Source organism: Cavia porcellus, unplaced genomic scaffold, assembly GCF_034190915.1.
Source record: "Cavia porcellus strain 051 isolate PalLab524CR breed Dunkin Hartley unplaced genomic scaffold, mCavPor4.1 scaffold_17, whole genome shotgun sequence".
Lineage (NCBI taxonomy): Eukaryota > Metazoa > Chordata > Mammalia > Rodentia > Caviidae > Cavia > Cavia porcellus.
Genome location: NW_026947500.1, coordinates 32,806,962 through 32,822,713, shown reverse-complemented (window position 1 = coordinate 32,822,713; position 15,752 = coordinate 32,806,962). Strand labels below are relative to the sequence as shown.

Below are 15,752 nucleotides of genomic sequence, written 5' to 3'. Positions count from 1 at the left end.
CTCTGGAAAACTGCTGGAGGAAGTTAGACTAAAGGGGATCCCCAGAGAGAAAAATCAGAATTCAGGGAGCTCAGAGACACACATGTGTGCGTGCGACATCTTCTGAGAACAGAGAATGTCTCAGTTACTTTCTCATCACCAAGACACACTGCCTAACACCCACAAATTAAAGAAGGAAAGGGTTGTTTTGGCTTGCAGTGTGTAGAGGTTTCAGTCCATAGTCATCTGGCTCCAAGGCAGGATGGCATGGATAACAAGGTGGCTGGATGCAGAGAGAGAGAGAGAGAGAGAGAGAGAGAGAGAGAGAGAGAGAGAGAGAGAGAGAGAGAGAAGAGAGAGAGAGAGACAGAGAGAGACAGAGAGAGACAGAGACAGAGAGAGAGAGAGAGAGAGAGAATAGAGTGGGAGATGGACCCTTCCGGGCCATACCTCCAAGGACACCCCAGTTCTCCTCTGAACAAGCTTCACCTCCCCACGTCACATTACCTATAAATTCATCTGTGGATTAGCACACCCCCATAATCCATTACCTCCAAAATGACCCACCTATAAGTGCAAAAGGACTTGGGGACCATCAAGCTATAAACTATAACAGAGATCAAATCAATTCACCTAATCGCTCAGGTCCCTGCTCAAATGTCTCCTCTTCAGCGAGATCTTCGCTGACCAGTCCAGCTAAAACAGACTGATTTTCATTCTGGTCATTCAGAATGTGAACTCTACAAGGAGGAACTTGTCAACATTGTCCCTCGGTAGTGTTCCCAGTTTCTGGGATGCAACCTACTAAGAAAATGTTTATGAATGAATGGAAGCACCCAGGATTATTTAGCAAGGTAATTTGTAAGACCTCAGTATGAAGAACTCTGTGGGCTCAACTGTTGGCTTTGAATGTCAAACTAAGGACTTGGCCTGTTGAGAAGTACTCCCAAAGTGCTTCCCGTCCTACTTCATGGGACATCTGAGGTCACCAACAGGAATGCTATGTTCAGTTGCATTCTTTGGAATGGTAGGTTATGTAAAATATGGGAACTTGTTTTCTTAGGTGTTCATTCTTCCACTTTTATCATATGATTGTAGATCTCCAAGTGTTGCCAAGTATTGATCATAGCATTCTTTTCTTTTTCTTTTCTGTTTTTAAATGCATCTCAGGTTTAGTGCCTCGCTGAAGACACTTTAGGTATAGAGCCAAAGAAAATGGAAATTTCTTTAAGATGTCAGAGGGACAGGGAAGTAAAACACTTGCTTAGCATTAGTGAGCCTCTGAGTTCAATACTCACAGTACTGAAGAAAGAAAAACCATTTAAATGTTAGAGTGGAATGTTTGTGGCTATATGAAAGATGGAGGGATGGAGGGATGAATGGATGGATAGTGGGTAGAAGGAAGAGATTTGAAATACGGAGTCCAGTTTGGCCAAAAGAGCTAGAGTCATTCTCTCAATCATTGAATCATAAATACAATGTGTCAGACATTCTTGTAGAAAAAGAGGATGGAGCAATAAACAAAACCAAGTCCACCCCATATCAACAGGACAGTGATATATTCCACTTTGCCCAGGGCAATACCATTTTCCCAAAATCACTATGAAAAATTTCCATTTTTATTTTCAAAATCATCTTGGTTTGAATGATAGTCACTCAATACTTGTGCCACATTCATTTTCAAAATTATCTTGATTTAGATAACAAATAGTCACCCAATTCATGGAGATTACTTTCTGTGGAAGAGATGAGAGGCTGACAACATGGTACCTTTACATAAAGTAAACAAAGGGTCCTCTTCCGGGTAAAAATAGCCAACAGGTACACAGATTAACAAGGAGATGTCTCTTGCACCCTGAATAAAGGCATTTTTGCAAGACAATGCCAGCCCTTCTAGGTCACTCAGCTTGAAAGGCAGAGCTCAGGTTAGGTCTCTGCCTCCACTTCCTTTCTGTGGGCAGGGGTTTGCAGCAAACCACACAACCCTAAGTTTGCCCCAGCCACTTTGTGCGGTGGACAGCCTATAAATCAATTACCTGGTTTCTACTGATTAGAAAGCAAATAAATACAATGTCAAGCAGTGGAAAGTGCTATAAAGACCACTGCAATGAAATAAGGGGATGGAGAGTAACAGAGACCACCACAGTGTACCCCAAAATGCACCGTTTGCCTGGTGATCTACAGAAATGACGTCCACCTTGAGCAATGTGGCTGCTCTGACCAGAAGAGCTGTTTTAGAGGGATGATAAGGAATGAACCCTCCATGGATAATTTGATACTGACTAAGAAAAGAGAGATAAATATGAGAGAAACATCACAGTGAGGCTGGGGGGTCGCCACGATTCGATAGCTGGCTCATTGCAAGGGCTTTGGCTAAAGAGCACGGAAGATGACCTCAAGGTTCACACTGCAAAACCAGGGAGACGAGGGCTTCACTCAGTTCTGCCCAACACTGAGCCTGCAGTGAATGGGTGGTGCAGGGAGCTCACTGACAAAAACAGGCCCAGAGTTGTGTCTTAGGGGAGCCACCGAATCAGGATTTCTGAACCTGGGTCTGTCTCACTGAGTGATATGCAAATAGATGTTACTAGAAAAAGCTGCCCAAAGAAGGGTGAGAAGTGCCAGGATAAGCAAGGCCAACCAGGGTTCTGCGCTGGAAGACATCTTGAAGCTCTTCGCAAGCAAAGATGCTCTGTGAATCCCAAGCAGGGAGCACGGATGTAGCTTCTCCTAACCCAGTGCCTCAGGAAAGTTTGTTCCCGTTTGCTTTGCTTTGTTGTTGTTGCTGTTGTTTGGGGCTTGCAGAGGGTTGTTTTGTTTAGTCTTAGTTTTTGTTTTTGTATGATATCTCAGCTACTGCTCCCTCCAGAGGAACTGGGCTCCGCACACGTATCAAATGGGCCAGAATGGAGAACAGAAGCAGATAAGGGTGGCAAGCAGGGGTCCTGACAGAGATAAGGAAGCCTTTAGGAGAGTAGGGGTTCCCCAACAGTCAGACACCCTGGCTGCCACAGAGCAGACCTGCCTGTGGTTGTCCCCAAAGGACTGGCTTCACCCAAGCTCCAGTGGTAACCTCTGAGTCAGTCTCCCTCGGGGCCAAGTTTAGCCGCTGACTGTCTGGCTAAAGTGGTTGTCTGACCTCCCCAGGCCTCCACTTACCCTTCTATAAAATGGGGATAAAAATATTTCCCTCCCCTCTCCTGGGTGGCACGAGGCTTTGATAATTACTATTTGGCAGGGTGCTGACAAGCTCTGTCTGACACATTTCTCCTTGGCTCTGCAAACGCTGAGTCTCACCTCCAGGGAGAACACAGGCCAGTCTGCTGCACGCTCAGGTTCTCGGTCTCCGGCTCTCTGTGTCTTCTCTCTCCCATGAAGCTCCTGTCAAAGCAAGATTCTCACCTACCCCTCTGCTGACATCGAAGCACTGTGGAGGGGGAAGAGCCAGCTGCCGACTGCCGCTCCAGGACCCTGCTGCACCTGGAAGGCTGCTCAGGTCTGGGACACCTGGAGGAGGTATCGCCGCCAGCCTGGAGGCAGCCATGCGGTGTCCATCCGGCTGAGGAGGAGGGGCCCATCCAGCCAGGGCCATCACAGGGCAGGCTGATGACCACATTGGAGGACCCCGGTCCAGCCCAGCCTGGAGGCACGAATGAGCTGAGGTGGGTGCTGCGCGTGTCTGAGCACTGGGACAAGGGTGGGCGTCTGGGGCAGAGAGGACACTGGTGCCCTGCAGGAGAGCTGTGCTTGTCTCAGTCTTTTCACTGGTGTCAGGGACCGATGCGGCTCCATTTATCACTTAGTTTGCTGCCTAGAGCCCAGGGCCTCTCCGAAAGGACAGGACCACCCTCGGGGAATGTAATGGTCCTTTGTGGCCTCTTTTCCTCCTCCAGCCTGACACTGAGATTCTCAAACAGATAGGGAATATTGGGGCGTGAACACAGTTGTACCTGGTACACTAGAACTTGGACTGGGATCCTCTTGGGACAGTTCAGGTAATGCCTGGTCCTGGGAGGAAGGAAGGAAAAGGAGCAGCTGTTGGGTGACTGTGTGACTGTGTGCACATCTGTAAAATGGGATCATAATGTTGAACTCTCTCGTGGGCTGGTGTCAGAAGTCATTCCTGTGTTTGTGTGGCATTTTATTGGGATTTCCCTTGCTGATTGGTGCAGTCAGGCCATCTGCTTGGCCCCAAAGCACCCGCTTTAGATGGAGGGCTTTGTTTTCATTCATCGGCTGGATTCAACTATCGTGAAATGCATAAGACAGGACTGGGATCAATAAAGTTGTTGCTCTTTAGCCACAGGCCTTTGGTACTTCCTGCCAATTTAAAATCAAGATCTCTTACTTCCTGCAAACTGGGGAGCACCAGGGAGGGACTAGATTTGAAATCCATGTCAAAGGTCTCTCAAACTCAGTTTTCAGCTCCTGCCTTGTTTAAAAGCAATCACTGTCTGGAGCCCTAGCGTGTTACCAGGTAACCTGTGAATGTCAGGGAAGCCATGCAAAGAATCTCCGGCATGTCGTTAACCTGGTTCCAACATGTAATTAGCCCAAAAGGCCTCCTTGCTACCTCCATTCCGCGTTACATCATAAAGAATCAGACATTTTACAGTTCGCAGGATACCATGAAGACTTGAAAGAGTTAATTATGGCTCGCTGGAGTCTGTCCCCAAGAGCCCAAGACCCAGGAATTAAAGTGTTTATTTTTCAAGTGTCAGTCTTCAAGACAGCATCCAAGATAGCTTCCCCTGTGAAATCTAAGATTGGCCCGGGTTTGGAAGTAAGCCCACCGAGGTCTGCATGACAGGACTGGAGGTAGGGATTTGATTGGGGTCTGCCACATAATTTTCAGAGACCTCATCATCTGTGCAGCCCTGGAGAAAAGCAGAACTAGGCAAGCTGGAATTCTTCTGACCCTCTCGGTTCCATGGGGCGAATCCACCTCGAGCTGCTTAACAGTCTCTGAGCTGGAGAGACCAGCAGTGTGGCCAGAGTTCAAAGCGAGTTCAACCCTAATCTGGATGTGACAATCTGAACCAATCTAAGCATGCAGGCTCTGAGGACATTATTATCAGTCAAGTATAATTATAGATAAAATAGTTTTATTAATCAGCTTCCTAAGGGAACTGTGTTTATCTGATGGCTGTGTGTATCATGTGTACACGGGGGAGTGGGGAGAAATCCGTGCTGTGTGTGGTTGGTCGACGTGGCAGGGGGACAGGATGTCTATGGAGAGAGTGTGACAGGTCCGGGGGGAGTGTGGCTGTGAGTCCCTGTACTAGGCAGGCTCTGTGAGGGAGTGTCCATGGTAGCATCTACGTGTACGTGTTTGCCCAAATTTATGCAGCTGGACTAGAGATCATGCCTGTTTCGCTGCTTCCTGGTTTGGCCATCACCCTTCCCTCACTGCCACCCCCCGTAAAGGACTTTTCCACGTCCTCCGTGCTCAGCCAGCGTCTAGAGTCACAGATTTTACCTGCAGATGCCTGCTTTAGCCACTAAGCGTCAGCCACATTTTCAGATTGTTGCTCCAGCACTGTCTTGGCTTGTCTTCTGTCTCTATCACCTTCTACCAGTTTGCTAGCTCCAAAAGACCCTGAAAAGGCAGGGTTACCCCGAATCTCATCCAGCCTGACCAGCTCCACTTGCTTCTGGGTACGAGAAGGGAACTTGGCAGGGCCCAGTTCTAAAAGCTGTCTCCGTAGGTCTGCAGGTCTGACACACAGCTGGGTGAGAATCAGCCATGGGCTAAGGTTCAGGAAACACTCCTCACTTTCTAAAGGGAGGCTGAGGAGTGAGCCACTGCCCAGAGGCTGTGGAACAGGCACAGAGCCAGCCTGGTCACCCCTGCCCTTCCTTCCCAGTCTACAATGTGCCTTAGGTGTCTCCATCCCTGTCAACGCATGGCCCTTGTGCAACTCCCCTCTCACATGGACGGGAACACTTGACCTGAATTGGCCCCACCCCTACCTCATCAGAAGGCCTTGTGCAAAATCAGCCTTGTCCCTTGAACTTTGCTGAAAGGGACGAACTTAAAATCTGAAAATTCAAGTAGGTGTTTCCTTCCCTTAGAGGGAGGGGATACCCAATCTGCACAGACTCTGCAGAAGGTGAACCCACCAAAGTCCCATCCAGAGGGCTCCCGCAGAGAGATGCAAAATGCAGTAGGGCTATTGACAATCCTCCAGCAACCTCTGGGGGCTATTCCTGGATCTTTTTTGCTCCCACTGGAGCTTGTAAGGAAAGTTTGGGTGAGAGACTAAGTATTTTTATTAAAATGATCTGTTTAAGCTAATTAAGGACAATTGGCCAAATGCAGCGATTTTCTCTGAACACTCAGATTTATGAGTTTTTGATGAGTTCCACATAAGAAACTGACAACCCATAAGAAACTGACAGCAAACAAATGGAAAGATGCGCATCTATTAATTGCCTTGTTTATACACTTATATTATCAATTGATCTAAGGAAGAGCTGATGTTATTCTCATGTTGCTGATTAAGGAACTATGACCTAGGTACATTTAGTAATAATTTTAATATTACAATAATTCATTAAATACTTAATATGTGTTAGACACTATTATCTCATTTAATTGCCATGAAAGCTCTGTGAGATGGTCATTTATTTTCAGATGAGGAAACCAATACACAAGGAGATAAAGAACTGTTTACCAAGTGGCAGAGGGATCCGAACCCACATCTCTCAGACCCAAAAACCCAGTGTTCTGTTTAGTACTGACTTTCCCTGAACTGCCTTTTCATCTAGTTTTTGCTCTTAGTAATGCTATGGTTGAAAGTTTAATTACTGCATGCCCTGACAGTGTTCACTTCAGTCCTACATCTTACTGGTTCCTTGGAACCAAACGGTGAGCCATTGACTTGAAATGACACACTGGATCCTGCCCATCTGCCTTCACATACTGAAAAGAAATTAAAACAGGGGGATACAGCTCAGTGGTAGAGTGCTGGATTCCATCCTCAGCACTGCCAAAAACATTTGTAGTTTCATAAAAAGACATGCAAGTGAGGGTGAAGTCTGGCTTTTGGAGATTCCTGTCTTCATTTAAATTCCAACTTCCCAGTGAGAACATCCAAAAATATGGATCTTCATGGCCACCTTGGCCACCATCCAGTTCCTAAGAAGACCCGCCCTAGGGCTGATTCTTTAACTGGTACAAGTGAGACCTGCAGACCTCGGGAAACAGCTTTTGGGGCTGGGCCCCATCAAGTGCAAGATCACAACACAAATGAGTGTGTGTTGGTGGAATCAGGCAGCTTCCCAAATGTAAGGACTCTTCCCTGGGCCTTGTAAGCTCCAGGAATCACTGGACTGGATTTGTCTTGGGATATAACAACAAACTCTTTAGTAACATGATAAATCAGAAAACTTCATTATTGGTTTATAAAAAGCACAACGCCTATATTCTTCTACCAACCCTGTTTTTGCAGCAAACACTAGTTTTCCAAATTAGCTCCTGAATGGACCAAGCCCAGGAATCTTCAGAGTGTAATGCAGGCCTTTGGACTTTTTAATGGCAGATAGAACCCTGGAAGCCACTAGAAGATTTGTAAAGACATGGTAAAGAAAAACTTTAATTTCAGAGTTGACCTAACAAGAAAACCAAGCAGCAACCTCTATACTAGTATCAGGGTTGGGGAAAAACATAGACCAAAAAGAAGAACAGAGGCAAATCTTGGGACCCAGTCTACCCGAACATGCTTGTTCCGGGAGAATGACAAAATCTGAAGCTCTTTCAACATTGAGGTCTCTCTTCAGATGCCCCTTGTTCAGAAAGACTCCATGAATCAAAACCTGCCCAAGGCTGCCATGTGATGACAGCCAACCCCTTAGCAGAAGAAGTGACTAGATTGGACATACAATTCCCTTGCCACCACATCATGAGGTACCCCTTGAAGGAAAATGTCACCCTCCAGTTACCCCAGATGCCAGACAGCACAGAGGTCAGTGGCCTCGGCTTTGTGTCAAGCAATCCTAAAATGAAAGCCTGGTTCTGCTACTTTGGTGTATGACCTTGAACAAATTACTGAAGTTCCCTGGGCCTCAGTTTCCTCATCTGTAAAATGGGGATAATAACAGACCCTACTCCTACAGTTGCTGAGCATAACACATAATAAGCATCCATTTTTAGCAGGTCATCCCAACCCCTCATCACCTAGTTCAGATACCAAATCCCAGAAATTTCTTATAACTCACCCTGCCTTTACTGACTCCTTCTCTGCAGTTTTACAAACTCCTAACTCAAAATTTGACTTGGAATATATACTGCTCTAAATCTTCCCTCTTGAGTTCCCTGATTTTTACAAGACCGTAACAAGGTCTTACTGTTTCTTATACTCTTCTTTATATTAAATATAATATTGTCTTGTTATGTTTATTGGGATTTTTGATTACTATATTTAGCAAATTCAGATACTGACATTTCTAAAATCAAGACGACCTCTATAACCTGTCTTTAAATTTATCATAATATTTTCCTTGCCCTGAAATTATTATTTAAATCAATGGACATGGTAAAGATCGCAATAAGCAGATTCTTAGAGATATTTGGTCAACTGAGGAGGCTTGATTTGCATGGGCCCAATTGACAAGTTTCTCCCAGCATGCCGCCTCACTCCCCTCCCTCAGTTTCTGAGCTCTCTCACCCCCATCTCTCCACCGAGGGAATATATTTGGAAGACAATGGGTAGGAATGAAGAATTCAGTTTGGGGACATGAAACCCAGCACAGTCACGCACATTATAAGACTAGAAGTGGTATTGTGCCCATTCAACAGATAAGAAAACAGGATTAGAAGAGTAAGTTCTTCCAGAAAGTCGTGTGTCAGCTTGGCTCTAGGAAGATAAAGTCTTTAAAGATTGCATGATTGTTGATCTATTGAAAACCTTCCTTAATGCGGCTTCCAGAGATCATGAGCTCATTAGCCAGGGATGGAGGCAAACAGCAGAGATATTGATGGCATCGCCATCAGAACCAGAAGTTCACCTTCTAACCAAGAGAGCTGACTGTCCACAGAAGTCAAGGCCACCCATTTCTCAAGCTGCCGCCTCTAGCAACAGAAAAGCAAGCCCCATGCCTGCCAGGAAAGCAATATGAAAACAACTAAACCAAATGGTCTTCAAGGTGGGCTCCCTTGACTGAGCCTCTTGGATCTATGCCTTTACACAGCCATGATTCTTCGGATTCATCCATGGGACTCAGAACAGAAACTGTAATGTGCTGACTCCAGGTACTCTTATTGAAAGAAAGACTAGAAATATAGTCAGCTCTCGTATCAGATTTTCATGGACATTATCATAAATTAGTCTTGTAACTATGAAATCGAACCTTAATTTTTCATTACAACAGCTTATTTTCACTGTGTTGCTTCCAACCATTGATTTTGCCAACCACGGACCTCCACGCTGCCTTCAAGGCTGAAAGAATCACACAGCTCCTTACTCCCACAAGGCCCATAGCCAGGGCTGGGTGACTGACTCAGGGAGCCACCTCGCTGTTACTCTCCACTGAAGGGAAGCTGTTGCTCAGGAGGGTGGAAAGCATGGACAGCGAGGGGCCAAGTGGAATGCAGGAGGATGGTGGAAGATGACCAAAGAGGAAATAAAGCAAAAAAAAAGAAAGCCAAAGACATAAAATCAACCAACAAGAATTGCTTGATTTCCTTTTTTTTAATGTCAAGTCCATGCTGAAAATTTTAGGGGACAGTAGATGTACGACTCTCTTCCTTGCTTCTGGACACCTATGGAAATTGCTGTCTCTCCAACCTAGATTCTGCCTCCCCCAGAATTGCCAGAGGATCGATAATGGTGAAGCTGGTGGACTCTGGTCTCGTCCTCCCTCAGCCAGCATTCTGTTGTGCCCCATCCGCTGTGTGAGGCTGGAAAAGTTACTCGAACTCTCTAGGCTTGTGTTTCTTCACCAGTAAATTTTAGGTAGGTGATGACGACACCTTTTAGGACTGGCGTAAGAATTAAATGACTTGACCCACTGTGAATGCCTAGAAAGTTCCTGACACCTAGTAATGCCCAGCCAGTGGCAGCTGTTAAAGATTGTATAGTTGATTATCCATGGAAAACCTTCCACAATGAGGCTTCCAGAGATCATGAGCTCATTAGCCAGAGCTGAAGGCAAATATTCATTTCAGAAGGACAGTGTTATCCAACTTGGTACGGTAAAACTCAAAGGTCAGGGATCTTAATCAACATCTGCGTTTCTCTCCACAATTCATTGTAATAGCTGCCACTTAGTCAGGTGTCCCAAGTACCAAGTATCACAGTAGGTAATTCACCAAGCAGAAAACTGAGGCCCAAGGCCCAGATAAGTCAGAAGCTCACAGTCACTGGAGTCTCTCAGGTGGCAGGCACCAGGAGTTTGTTGATAGACACATCCTCCAACAAAAGATTTTCATTTCCAACTATTTGAGCCAAAAGCAATTTCTCCAATACACTATTTTCTAAAAATGATGATCAGAATAACAGATGCAGGAGACTGAATCCAAAGCTTGTCCATTTCACCATCATGCTGCAAATCTCTGCCTATGGAATCTTCTAGAAATTTTCTAAAACTTAATTCTTTTAGTTCACTATGGTATTCAGTTTGTGCTGCTCTTGGCATTGTGGTAGAGGTGGCAGGTTGGAGGAAGGAGATTTGCTGGTCTAGAGAGTGCATACTAGGAAAAGCAATAGCAACATGAACTTGTCTGTCCAGGACAAGGCTGGGAGAGACCCACCAGTCTTGTATAAGATGATGTGTTTTCTTTTGTTTGCTTGCCTGTTTGGGTTGTTTTGCTTGCTTGTTTGTTTGTTTTTGAGACAGGATCTCGCTGTGTAGTTTGGGCTAGTCTTGAGTTCACTCTGTAATCCAGGCTGGCCTCAAGCTCACAGTGGTCCACCTGCCTCAGCCTCCAGAGTGCTGAGATTACAGGCATGCACCACCACATTCGGTGAGATGATGTGTTTTCTAAGCCAGATGATTCCATGGCATGTATGTGTTGTCTTCTTTATCACAAGAATCATACCAGGGCCCAGATCCAACAAGGTAACAAGATTTCCACCATGTGATAAAAGGTGGACTGTGCCAGCAGTGAGCACAGACACAAGGATTTAAGCCAGCAGAGAGGGAGGGATCCAGAGAGGCCAGTGCCACTGCCAGACCAAAAGCAGCAAGGTCAACCTGAGCTCCTGCATCCACCATGTGACTTTAGCATTGAGCAGGCTCTCTAAGCCAGGGAAGCCACAGACCAGATGGTGGCCCCGGCAAGAAAGGCTCCTCTGTTTCTGCATCTTTTAACGAAAGCAATGATAGTTATCTCCCAGGGTCGCTGTCAAAAACAACCAATGTAAGACAGGCGAGGTCTCTCGCACAATGCTTGGCCCACTGTACATGCCCCAAACATGTGGGGTTCCCTCCCCATGTCCCCAAGGAAGACTATCCCCAAAAATGTTTAGCACAGTAGTAGGAGGCAAACATGACCGATTAAAATACCTGTTCTACCACTTGTAACTGTGCCACTCTAGGCAAGTTACCTAGCTTCTCTGTTTCTCAATTTCTTTATCTGTAGAATGCAGACAATAACCCCCTTGTCAAAGATTTATAAGAATTTAATGCAAGAAGTTTTCAGCACAATACAAGATAACCCACCCTTGAGTGCTCTTCAGCTCACCACCTTTTTCCTCAATAATTCACATGATCACCCTACAAGAGCTGTATGTTCTCCCCATTTTGCAGATGAGGCAGAGGACATGCGGAGGAGTTCCACTGGCTTTCCAGCCTCACCCAGCCAGCAAGTGGCAGAGAGAGCTCCAAACCTATAGCGTATCCTAACAGAGCCCGGTCCTTTAGCTACTTTGTGAGAGTTACCTGGTTTTTCCACTCTGGCCGGAACACCAGGGAATGGGCAGGAAGCTGACCTCCCTCCCGTCCTTCCTTCCCTGCTGCCCTGACCCCACCCGGAACCCTTTGCCCTCCCCTCCTCCTCGCCAGCGCCCGTCTCTTATCTTCATCCAACATTTATTGTGCAATTTTTAGAAGCTTAGTGTGTGATGTCATCCAAGATCTCCATTCCCATTACACTTAAATTAAATGTGATGGTTAAACTTAATTAGAGTCAAAGTCCTCCTTTATTCAGGTTTTATCATCACCATCCGCTCTAGCCACTGGTCCAGAAGCCTGTCATTCTCCTGTGGTTACTGAGAGATGATGTATATACATTCCGGACCTCAGGACAGAGCTGCTACTGTCCATATCCACTGCCAGATAATCTGCACTCCCAAACAGTTGAGCCAAATGAGCTTAGAAAAAAAATATAATTACTCCAAAAGACTCTTTTCTAAAAGATAATATTGGGCCAATCCGTCTTCCTTGAATACCTCTCCACTGATGTGCGGGGACAAGAAGCCAGTGACAAGATCAGAAGGTGCCCGACACTGCAGAGCAGAGTGTGTGGGACTCTCAAGTCCCCGTAGACCAAACAGAAAAAGTCAGACAATTTTAAAGCTTGAAAGAATCTCAAAGAACATCTGCTCCAGCTATTTGCAAACTCTAAGTGCAGATTCTTTTGTTCAGATGGAATCTTCCCCAGAAAGAAGATTTGTATCAGAGCTGAGATGCTTGCAGAGTCACAGAAGAGCTGGATTCCCGTCCTTACCCATTCGCTCTCTCCCAACAGTTCTTTTGAGGGCTCTCAGGAACCCCTGAGGTTCCTCAGGGCACAGTTTGAAAATCACTGCCCTAATCCCACTTCCTCCTTTCACCACAGAGGAAATGAAGCCCAGAGTAGCTACCTGACTTGCCTGAGGTCACACAGCCAAATCAGCAGGTTAGGCAGTCACCTTATCTGTCTCCAAGTTTCTGCATAATGACACCAGAATCCTCAAGTGAGCTGCCTTTTATTTTTCCCAACATTCGTGTTTGTCCTCCATGTCCGATTCTTCCAAGAGAACCTAACCAACCAGTCTCCGCTTGCACCTTAAATCTTGGAGTATGCAGTCCAGACACAGCTACAACTGCTGGAAGCGTGGAATAGAAGGCAAAGGGTCACAAACCCTGCCCCGCAGATAACCCTGGACGCTCTGTTTCACCATCCAAGTGGGGCTGAGTGCCTGCTGTCCCGGGGAAGCCCTAACCTGTGGGTGGTTCTCAGCAGGACACCTGAGAGCAGGCAGTCAAGGTGGTCCCCTGGCCTGTTAGCTTTGGACACAATCTGGCCACTCGGCCCCTTCATCTCTCCACTGTCACACAGGGGAAGGGAGAGGGAGAGAGCCAACACATGACCCCTTACAGCCAAGCGTGTTAGGAGTCACATATGCTCAGGCATCTGGCGCTCTGTTGGGGCTTAGAGTGGAACAGCTCAGCCATGGCACTGAGCCTTCCTGTCCCTCCACCTGCTTGGAAAGTGGCAGAAATGGCTGCCGCACTCTGGGGAGGAGACGCTGTGTGCACAGTGGCTAACGCAGGGCTTCCCGGGGTGCTTTGCTTCCCTGCCTCCTGCCATCCCCCTGCAGCCCAAGGATAGGATCCAGCACTCACACTGGGCTGCTAAATCCTTGACAGGATCATTAACGTATTCAGAGCCCTACAGCTAAAAAATGACAGACCCAGAATTTGATTCCCAAAGCATCTTGCTGCACAGCCTGTGTTCTTAACCACTACCCCACACTGCCCCCGCTTCCGCCTCCCCAGACAGACACCAAGGGTGCACTGCCGCATGCGTTTCCCCTCCAGCTGTGTTTCCCGTGCAGAATTCCACAGCCAATGCTGCATCCCACAAACGTCCCAGAGGCAAGAATTCTCCAGCTTGTTTATCGAGTCCCCTGGGCCAGGGGGCGGTGAGCTGGGTACAAAAGCAGGATAAAGGTAAACTTTCTGCATGTGAGAGCCATCCCCCCCCAGGAGCCGTGTCACACTGTATGTCACCGTCATCAAAGGGGCTGTGCATAAACCTGAAAAACCAAACGGACCTGTCTGTAGGTGTCACTTATATCACAAGGCTACAGGTGCCTTTATTTCCACCATCTGCCGGCTGCCGGAACCAGGAGCGCCTGCCTTCTCTTGCCATTCAAGCCTTCTCTCTGGACCAGCCACCCTGTCCTCACGTAAGCACCTGGGGTTTTCTTTCCCCTCTTCTGGATGAATTGTGAGGGGCATCAGAGCTCAGAGGCTGGACCCAGGGTCTAGGTGTGTGTCAGGCTCCAGGTCCTGGGCTGCCACCTGCATGAGGCAGCCACTCATCCCAGCGTTGGGAGCACTGGACTCAGATCTGACTGCCTGAGAGCCAGGACTCCTCGGCCACGTGGCCAGCGCCCCCTCCTCTCCTGTCCCCACTGCCTCTGAACCTAGGACCCATACAGCCTCTCCACTTTGTGCCCTTCCTAAAATCCTCTTAACTTATCTGGAGCTGACTTTAGGAAGGGAAGCAGGATTTTACACTGAAACACATTCAGCCTCAAAGGGAAGCCCCCCACCTCCACCCCTTCCCAGGATTTCATCTCTCAAATGCCTGGCCTGCTCCTTACTCTGCACCTCGTCTCCCTTGATAGAGGCAACTGTCTTTCAGATCGGGGCGATTTCAGGAATTTGTCTGTACAAAGTAGTTTCAAAGAATTCCCTGTTTCTCTCTTTCGCCCGTTAGAATAGAACGTGTCCAGAAAAATGGGGGTTTTTTCCACTGTGTTCTCTGCAGTTATATGTAGGGGGTATCTGTGGGGCTGCCCCCTGCTGGCAGAAATTGGTAACACATGCTGCCTTCAGAATGGGAGTCCAAGTCTCCATGGACCTGTCAGGAATTCAGAAACTGGAAAAGCGGTCACGGGGCATTAGATAAAAATTCTGTTTTACAGATGAGGGAACTGACCCTCCAAACGTTTCAGGGACTTAAGGGGATGGGTTTGTGTTTTTCTGTAGTCCAAAGAGCGGTTTGAAATCTCAATTCTTTTTTTCTTGGTGTTGTTTGCAGGAAGGTTTTTCTGTGATTCCAGGTATGCTTGGTGGGGGTTTTAGTTTGGTTGTCTTCTCTACTCAAAAGTTGCAAGAGTAGATATGTTGGCAGTAGTTGATTTTTCTTTCTGGGACAGGAATAAAAGATGTGTGTGTGTGTGTGTGTGTGTGTGTGTATTTCAGGAATAGAAGAGAGAGATATATAGCAGAAATAAGATACATATATCTTGTGTATATCTTATATGCATATATATATCTTGTATATGTGTGTGTATTTATATATACACACACACATTGCAGAAATAGAAGATATGATACATTTTGCAGATTAGGTGTTAAAAGCTTATTTAAGGAAAGTCATGAGTGTGAATATAGCACACTCGTATGAAAAAAGTTTAGAATTTTAATAGACTAAGTAGTAAATTTGCTCATGTCCTTTGCCTAGTGAATGGCTGAGGAAAGATTTAACCTTCCAAGTATTTAATCCAAAACTGTGAACTTTAAATTGAAGACCACAGAAGACTGCAAGGGCTTTTGCTGCACCTTCAGAAAAACAACTAAAAACAGCAATCAGCCAAACGCCCTAAGCAATCTCAAGAGAAATGAGGAATCACCTGACAAGATGTCAGCTTATCGGTTCTCACAGCTGGTGTTGGTTTCTCCCAGAGCAAACGCTCCAACACTCAACCCACAATCTGTCTTTGGTAGCAAGTGTTGAGCTGCTGCATTGCGTTCTCCGCCATGGGACCTTGTTGGGGAGGCCAAAGGGTGGGGAACTGATCTTGTCTTATCCAGAGCTCAGGACCATGTAGGTA

General features: G+C 46.6%; 1 protein-coding gene across 2 annotated transcripts in view; it reads left to right on the top strand.

Annotated features, from left to right (window-relative positions):
• Positions 1-3,212: 3,212 nt before the first annotated feature.
• Elf5 (E74 like ETS transcription factor 5) overlaps positions 3,213-15,752 on the top strand; it is a 37,756-nt gene continuing 25,216 nt past the window's right edge. Inside the window, exon 1 of one of the 2 annotated variants that reach the window (XM_063227761.1) lies at positions 3,213-3,641. In XM_063227761.1, coding sequence (XP_063083831.1) covers positions 3,586-3,641 — 56 coding nt within the window. In that variant the 5' untranslated portion in view covers positions 3,213-3,585. Of the gene's footprint in view, positions 3,642-13,983; positions 14,097-15,752 lie in introns of those variants that run through there. The other variant, XM_013145958.3, reaches the window with a different exon arrangement.